The 9,588-nt window shown below is 33.2% G+C and overlaps 1 protein-coding gene across 14 annotated transcripts in view; it reads left to right on the forward strand.

Moving 5' to 3' along the window:
* CACNA2D1 (calcium voltage-gated channel auxiliary subunit alpha2delta 1) overlaps positions 1 to 4,429 on the forward strand; it is a 545,949-nt gene extending 541,520 nt beyond the window's left edge. For all 14 annotated transcript variants that reach the window (XM_055420634.2, XM_055420636.2, XM_055420637.2 and 11 more), the window contains one exon: positions 2,927 to 4,429. In XM_055420634.2, coding sequence (XP_055276609.2) covers positions 2,927 to 3,043 — 117 coding nt within the window. In that variant the 3' untranslated portion in view covers positions 3,044 to 4,429. The remainder of the gene's footprint in view (positions 1 to 2,926) is intronic.
* The last annotated feature ends 5,159 nt before the right edge of the window (positions 4,430 to 9,588 follow it).

Consider the following 9,588-nt stretch of genomic DNA (forward strand, 5'->3'; position numbering starts at 1 on the left):
ACATTATCAAATTAATTCAACAGTACTTTAAAAGGGTCATACACCATGATCAAGTGGGATTTATTCCTGGAATGCAGTGATTGTTCACAAACCACAAAATCAATTGATGTGATACACACATTGACAAAATGAAGGCTAAAAATCATATGATCATCTTAACAGATGCAGAAAAAGCATTCAACAATAATTCAACACCCATTTATGATAACTCTCAAAACAGTCGATTTAAAGGGAATGTGTATCAACATAATAAAGGCAATATTTGATAAGACCACAGCTAACATATTCGGTGAAAGCTGAAAGCTTTTTCTTCTAAGATCAGGAACAAGATATGGATGCCCACTCTTACCACTTTTATTCAACATATTCCTGAAAGTGCTAGACAGAGCAAATAGGCATGAAGAGGTAAAAGACATCCAAATTGAAAAGGAAGAATTAAAACCGTCTTTATTTACAGACTGCATGATATTATGTATAGAAGGTCTTAAAGACTCAACCAAGAAACAGTTAATAAACTCAGTAAAAATGCAAAATATAAAATCCATGTACAAAGAACATTTACACTTCTGTCTAATAACAGTGAACTCTCAGAGAGATTAAGAAAGTAATTCCACTTACAATTGCATCAAAATGAATAAAATAAGTAAGAATAATTTTAACCAAGGAAGTAAAAGACCTCTATATTGAAAACTATAAGGCAGAGATGAAAGAAATAAATGGAAGATATTCAGAGCTCATAGATTGGAAGAATTGTTAAAATGTCCATACCACCCAAAGTAATTCAGATTCCATGCAATCACCATCAAAATTTCAATGACATTTTCCACAGAATTAGAACAATCCTAAAATATATATATGAAACTACAGAAGATCCAAATATCCAAAGCAATCTTGAAGGAAAAAGTCGGATGCATGATACATCTTGATTTGAAACTATATTACAGCTGCAGTAATAGTAAAACTGAACAGCCATATGCAGAAGAATGAAACTGGACCACTGTCTTAACACCATACACAAAAATCAACTCAAAATGGTTTAATGACTTGAGGACCTGAAACCATAATAAATCTAGGAGAAAACACAGGGAGTATCTCCTTGGCACTGGTTTTGGTAATGACTGTTTGGACCACCATGGAAAAGCAAAGGCAACAACAAAAAAGTGGGATTAGATCAAACTTAAAATTTTCTGTACAGCAAAGGAAAACAATAGAATTAGAAGGCAGCCCATAGAATGGGAGGGAGTGTTTGCAAATTGTGTATGTGATAAGAGGCCAATATCCAAAATCTATAAAGAACTCATATAACTCAATAAATCTGATTTTAAAATTAGCAAAGGATCTCAATAAGCATTTTTACAAAGAAGATATACAGATGGCCAATAGAAAAGATACTTATGGGCAATGAAAAGATACTTACTGTCACTAAACATCAGAACAGTACAAGTCAAAACCAGGAATATCTCCTAACACCTGTTAGAATGGCTGTTATCAAAATGACAGATAAATGCTGGCAAGGCTGTAGATAAAAGGATGTGGACTATCTTTAAACACATTGTTGGTGGGAGTGTGAATTGGTGCAGCCACTACGGAAAACAATATTGAGGTTCCTCAAAAAGTTAAAAATAGAATTACTATATGATCCAGGAATCCCACCTCTGAGATGTGAAAAACAAAATGTTCTTTAATGGATTATTTTTCTTCAGATTTACCTTTAACAGACTTCTACTGCCTTAAAATACAATTCAAGAAGAAATTTTATATGCTCAGTGACAGGCACTGTATTAAACCCTACTGAGCAAAAAGCCATTGTTTTAGTGTCTGGGAGCTCAGAGTCTTTGTAAAATTATTCTGACTATAAAATGTATTTTCTTTCATAATCTGTTATTCTGCTTATTGGAAGATGAACCTTGGATTAGTGAATTCTTAAAAGATGTTTAGGAAAATAATGAGATAAGGGTTTTCTTGTGGAGTTTTTTTTTAAGTGAAGTATAATTGACCTATAATATTAAAGTTCCAGGTGTAAAATTTAGTGATTCACAACTTTTAAAGGTTTTTATCCCATTTATAGTTATAAAATATTGTTACATTCCCCATGCTGTATAATATATCCTTGTAGCTTATCTTATACCTAGTCATTTTACCTCTTAATAAGGTAGGAAGTTTTTTTTTTTTAATGCAATTCATAAAGGAATCAAAGAATGCAAAAAATATTACAGAATACAGAACCTAGGCATAAAAGTAATTTTGTGTTACCAAGGAATCTAATGAACCACCAGTAGACTGTGGGGTATCCAAATGAGCAAATTGGTAGCTTATATTTCATGGTTCTCTAAACAGAACAAATCTCTCTTGCTAGCTTAGCTCTTTATTTTGGATATAAGTTTCAAAGTGTCCTTCCTTGAGGGTTCAACTACATTATTGTTCGTTTAATTCTTGATGAAGGTCCAGATGCTACATGTACAACCTTTGAAACTGGATATGGAAAATAAATGCTCATTTTTCAAATTTTATTTTACCAGTCTCAAACTTTGCCTTATATAGCATAATTGCTAATATCTTCTTTGGAATTATAAAACAGACTTACATTTTTATATCTTATAAATATATAAGGATGCTTAACACTGTGAAAGGTTTTTTTTTACTTTAGAAATTGGTGTGTCATTCAACTCAGCATTTATTATTAAAGTATTTCCTTTAATAATCATCAGACTCTGCAACTAAAAATGTAAAGCATTCTTCAAATGGTACTGGGAAAATTGATTAATCCAAAATTGTTGAATAGGAAAATATAGGATATTGTAATTTATCTGGATTCAAAGCAAAGCAGCATTATAAGGTGAGTTCAGAAGTGGACTAAACATAGGGTGCTTGGAAAGATGTCTTACTAAATATTTTTCAGGAGTTTTTTCCCTTTTCTTTCCAACAGGAGGATTATACCGACTGTGGTGGTGTCTCTGGATTAAACCCCTCCCTGTGGTCCATCATCGGCATCCAGTGTGTACTACTTTGGCTTTTATCTGGCAGCAGACACCACGAGTTATGACCTTCTCAAACCAAATCTGCAGATTAAACTCCAGACCCTGCTGAAACAGGAGCCCTCAACTGCATTAAAATAGGGTCAACTGCGAACTCAGCAGACCACTAGCTGGGCCCACCACATGGCATCCATCTAAGACACAGACTCATAAGGCACCCACTGGCTGCATGTCAGGGTGTCAGATCCTTCAACTTGTGTGAATGCTGCATCATCTATGTATAACATCGAAGCAAAATTCTATACATGCTCTATTGGAAAATTTAAAAATTTGTTGTTGCATTGTTGGTGATTACATGTTAAAGGGCTCCCCACACAGTTGTTTATGGATCATGCAAATTGTCTTGATTTTGACTTGCTGCAATCCTTGTTCTTTTACCAAGAAAATCTCTTGGGGAAAAGAGTTGCTTTTTTTTCCTTCACTTATTATTCTGTTAAAAATTATTTCCTGTTTGAGTAGTTATTATTGGAAATATATAGAGAGAGACAGAGGGAGAAAGAATTAACATTGGTATAATCTGGCAAAATAGAAATAATGGCTTATTTTCTACAAAAAAAAAAAATGTCATGAATAAAATGCCTTATGAAGAATGGCTTCTCTGCCAGAAATATAACACAAATGATGGCTAAGTTTTGGTGGGTATAATGAATTGGTTGTTTGAAAATAATAACTAAGAAATTAAAGGTGCTTGAGGGTAGAATTAATATGTGACATATTTCCTCATAAATGTGAGCCCTTAATAAATGCTTCGATGTAATGTCCTTTTTGTTCACAGTAAAGTTCCGTAGTGCTAGCCAGATACTTCAAAATGCTCTTAAGAAAAGCTTGTTGGGGGGAGGGGAAATGTTTTTTCTTGTGATAAATGAACTTTGGTTACCAAGGGTATTTTGCATGATGCTGCTGCTATTTTAACTTTTGGTTTGTTTCTCTCTTACTGTAGAGTATAGTCCATTGAAAAGTTAACTGAGTGACATTATTGTTATGTAAGAATCTGAACCTTGCAGTGTAATGCACTTAAGTCATCTTTTAAAATGTCTTTAAACTACTCTGAATATACTGTGCAATGTAAATGCTGAATGATTGGATTAGGTAAATGGTGAAATGGGAATTAATGGATTTTATACAGATTCGTGCTTTTGCCTGAAAACCTATGTACAGATATTTTAAGTACATAAATCAGATTTGACACATTTATTTTTTGAAGAGTACATATATGTTCTCAGTGAAGAGACATCCTAGGTTTCCTCTCTGTTCACTGGAATAGTAGCACGTACAATCCCAAATTCGCTGCTGCTTTTGTTGCCTCCGTTTTAAATGATATGAGCACTTGACCAAAATTTCCATACAGTTTGATGAGGGTTTTACAATAATCTGAACAAATAGGAAACCTTGAATCTCTATGTATGCACATGAATACTTGATTGTGAATAATCAAAATTGTTTTTATACAACCTCATTAGTGAAAATGGTTAGTGTATTAAATCAGATATTTCATTATAGAGTAATATGGTAGAATTTATTTATGCTTTTAAAGATTATTTTCAGGGTTAAACAGTATTTGAAGAAAGGATAAAAACAATGAATGTGTAACAATTATAGGGAATAATTCTGCTGAAGGCTGGAAGTATGCAGATATTTGTTCTTTTTTCAAACATGCCAGAAACTGGTATGTATCTATGCTGGAAATTTTCTTATATATGATTTTTAAGTAAAAATCTTATTAACATTATCCAGTATGCTTTAATATGCTTCATATATCAAAGATATAACCAATTCTTTGGCATAGTTTAAAAGATATATTTGTTTTGTTTTTAGCTTTGCACACATTTGTAATTCCCTTCACCACTAATATACCCTAGGTACCACTTGTGTACATTTCCTTATTTAAAATATTTTTTTATTTAAAAACGGGGCTAGGGTGAAATGGAATCACTTTGCCAACTATTGTTCTAAGAGTTGACATCAGTTACCATTTCTAATACATTGTTGTGATTTTGTAGTCTCATTTGTAACTGGTATTGACATTTTAGAAAACACCAAAGTGATTTAAAAAAATATGGAACTTCTCACTCTAGTAACAATATGTTTAAATCATGTTGTTTGTTAATTAAATATTTAAAACTTATTGTTAACTTTTGCTAGAATATTTTAAATCATGAAAGTGTTGAGAAGGGGATATTGAAATATAGTTATGTTAGCTTGTGTACATAAACGACGCACATTAAAACAAGCAAATTGCTTCCAGCATACAACAGACTACCTTAAAATTATCTTTAAAATCTATTAAATATATTTTCATGGCTAATGTCACCGAAGTGTGTTTTCATTAACTACATTGTTGTGTTCATCACAGTGAAACTTGGCATCTCCTGGCAGGGTCCTATTTGATTTCATTTGCCATCAAAATATATTTATGTGCATGAGTCCTTTATTTTCTGTTATAAATTGAACATATATTATGACAGCCACATATATGTTAATAAATTGGGTAAGAACATCCTCTCTGACTGAAAATTGTCCTCAGGCCTAACACTAGTCTTTATGCATTTTGAAAGACCATAACATTCATCCCATCAATTGTTATTTTTACTTTAGGATTTTTCTGAGTTCTGATTTTTGGACAATAACTTAAATCACAGCCTGTTATAATATTAATTTTCAAAGACTAAATAATACAAGAGATCAAGAAAAAAGCTTTTAAACTCCTTTTGCTTCACCTAAGTTTTTGCTATGCTCATGCAGCTGTGTAGTTTTCACTAAAACAAAATTAAAATGAGTCTTGTATTGGTGTTGAATAACAGGAATGGATTTTGCATTAGTGATTTGTTTATATTTTCTTCATTTGAACAACCAGCATTACTGCCAGACACCAATCGTGGTCCATATTTGTAACAGGTTTTTAACATGACATAGTTAGCAAGTTTGACTGAAGAGATTTTTAGGTCCTGGGTCTAATAAGATTTTAGTATGATCTTTATTCATGTTTCTAATGCTTGAGGCATTATTGCTTAACTTGGAAAAATCTAGACAGTGTTGCTGCCATTTGTAAGTTTTCCTATAATATTCCTTTTATTAACTTTAAAACTGGCCTTACTGGGTTCAAATAGGCAGTATCCCTTTTAAGTGACCTTTGCAACCCAAGTGTTACTTGCTTATTTGATGCTCTTTTGTATTTTACATCTCATTTAAATCTTTCTCTCCACCAAAGCTTAAATTCTATGTCTTAATTTAAACTCTGAACTATTCCATTAATCATGTTAGTTGACATTAAAGTGTCTAGAGGTACAGAGGCTGACCTAGGGAAACAAAATGGATGTTGTGACTCGGAGGATACAGTAGAATGATGGTTTCACCTGCCCACAGTTTCAAATATATCTGGAACTGGAACCTGTGTTGTTTTCCCATAGTATAGAATGTTAATACTGCTATTATTCCATGTACATTTCTGTAAAGAACAAATCAATAAAGCAAAGGTATGAAGTTTCTTGATTTCTTGAAAAAATTCCAGAATGTTAAAGTCTTAGAAAACTTTTACCAACAGTTTCAAGTACTTTATTTCTAATTCACAAGATTAACTCAAAGAAATTCTGAGACTAATGGGATACTGTCTTGAAAAGATGCCAATCAAGTCTACAGTGTGACCTGACAGAGCTGTCTTTTTTGTTGTGCTGTATGTTGTTGGATCATTACTATTAGGGATACTTTTATTGAAATGCTCAGTGTGCATCCATGAAAAAGGCCAAGTGGCTTTGTGAACAAAAGATCCTTTCTCCCCTTTATTATGTTCTCTTGACACTTTTGTGGAAATTAGCCTGATAAAAACATTTTTGTAAAAATTTGTATATTACTGTTATAAAAATATTTATAATCCCAGAAAATGTTGTGTTAAATCTTGTGCAAAAACAGTATATTCAGAATAAAAGTTTATCATTTAAAGTCACCAGCTTTGATTATTTATTTAAAATTCAGTTCAAAGAACCAGAGGTCTCTGTCATACATACAGTTTAAGAAAGCAGGCTTTCCAGTGGAGAGGATTCTAGATTGTGAAAATAAAATCTGGCATTACAAAAGTGCTTTTACAGTTTCAACCTCAACTCACAAACAAATTTAATTGCAGCTCCTTTACACAACTCTGACCCTTCTCGCATGTGTTTCTGCCATCAAGGTAGTTAGGAACTTATTAAAACAAACTTTTGACTTATGTAAGAAATTCTTTTCTATACAAAAATAATGTTTCTATGCTTCTTTAAAGACTTTGGGAAAATAGTTTGAAAGAAATAAGTGAAATATATAAAATGCACATAACTGTTAATACATGTGATTAACACAAATATCTCTCCTAGCTGATAGCTATGTTATAGCAAATAGAAGCTGACACAGAATTCTTTAACTTGTATCTGCCTTTTACATTTAGACCAGCTTACCACCTGCCCTCCCATGCTCACCTAATAAGTAATGAGCCTGGTATTATGTAGAATCTAATACAATGTAAGCCTATTTTTCATTTTGGGAACTCTTTAAGAGAGAGCAAGAATAGCTACACAGGAGAGGAATGTAGTATGTGGGTTACCAATGATGGTGATTACTGGAAAATCTGACCCCTTGTTTCTGATCAAGGCCTTTTAACAGGGAAACTACTAAAAAGGGTAAGGTAAATAACATTTGCTTTTTGAACATCTGGCTTCATTCTGAACCAATTTATCCCCTCAATCAATCCTCTTACTCCCTGCTACCCTCATTTCCTCTATCAATCATCTTGATCCCATCCCCACCTCTTCCCTGGGGACCACGCCTCATCAATTCTCCTTTCTCAAGCATATTCAGTCTCCCTTTTCTACAAACTTTCTTCCCTCTACCTGCAAACACATTCAGAACACCTCTACTTAAGACACAACTTAGTGACTAAACAACAATTTAAGACAGTAAAATCAACTATCCAGTGCTGCACAGTTGCCCCATTACTTCCTCAAGTATAACCCTAAAAATGTGTGTGTGTGCATGTGTGCGTATTTAACATTTATTCTTTGCAATATCTCAAGAAGGCCTTAGAATTTTAGATATGAAAAGCTTGTTATCTCTGACCTTTTGGGTGACCGCTGAAAATTTTAAGTTACTGGTATGAAGGTCTGATAACTTCAAGGTCTTGGGCACTTCTTGATTCTCAAATTCTTTATATATTAAAGTTGGGTTATTATTCACAAAGCACCAATACAGTTTTCTATAAATTGGTATATAATCAGCAATACTATATAATAATATTTTTATTTAATAGATTCTTTTAAATAAGAATATTTTAAAAAAGAAATTTAACATTACTGTGTAACTGGAAAGCCAATATAATTTGCTAAAATTAATAATCATGTCACGCGTTCATAGCTATTATAAAGAAATTTAAAAATAGCATGCACCAGTGTCAAGTGTGCTAGATTTAACATTTCTTCAACACATTTATTGTAATGATAAATTAGGCAGTTTCTCTATTGCTGCCATGAATGTTTTCAAGATTAAATCTGGACTCAGTTATCTGATTACACATTTTAAGTAGTAGTGGATTAAAACATATTTACCAAACTGCATACTCGTGAAAATTTTTTCAAAGTTTGAGTTTTCTTGGATGCATGGGTTTAGTTTCTCAAAACTACTTTATCATAGTAGTTTTTTAGTATTTCAGGACCCTAAAATATCTTTAAAGTTTACTTGTAAAACATATTCACTGATATAAGGACAAAATATAATGTACCAAGGTTGGAGAAACAATAGCAATTTTCTATATTGAGAAGAACTGTTTTCTCAGATTGTTTAAGAAAAAATGACCTTTTGTGAAATTATGGGATAGCTGATAACTATTGTAAATAGTGAAATTGTTAATAAAATTAGGTTCAGTCAGTCAGTCGCTCAGTCGTGTCCGATTCTTTGCGACCCCATGAATCACAGCACACCAAGCCTCCCTGTCCATCACCAGCTCCCGGAGTTCACTCAAACTCACGTCCATTGAGTCGGTGATGCCATCCAGCCATCTCATTCTCTGTTGTCCCCTTCTCCTCCCGCCCCCAATCCCTCCCAGCATCAGTGTCTTTTCCAGTGAGTCAACACTTCTCATGAGGTGGCCAAAGTATTGGAGCTTCAGCTTTAGCATCAGTCCTTCCAATGAACACCCAGGACTGATCTCCTTTAGGATGGACTGGTTGGATCTCCTTGCAGTCCAAGGGACTCTCAAGAGTCTTCTCCAACACCACAGTTCAAAAGCATCAATTCTTCAGCTATCAGTTTTATTCATAGTCCAACTCTCACATCCATACACGACCACTGGAAAAACCATAGCCTTGAGTAGATGGACCTTGGTTGGCAAAGTAATGTCTCTGCTTTTTAATATGCTCTCTAGGTTGGTCATAACTTTCCTTAGATATCATTTTATCTGCACTCTAATCCCTCCTTTTTTAATTTCAAAATTATACTGATCTGTAAAATTCCTAAATCTGAGAGATCCTAAATCTCGATAGTCCTTATCATGAGAGCAGTGTGCCAAGTAGTAACTGCAATCTGCTATTTAGAT

This window comes from Moschus berezovskii, chromosome 3 (genome assembly GCF_049115385.1).
Source record: "Moschus berezovskii isolate FMDL1 chromosome 3, NW_MosBer_1.0, whole genome shotgun sequence".
Taxonomy (NCBI): domain Eukaryota; kingdom Metazoa; phylum Chordata; class Mammalia; order Artiodactyla; family Moschidae; genus Moschus; species Moschus berezovskii.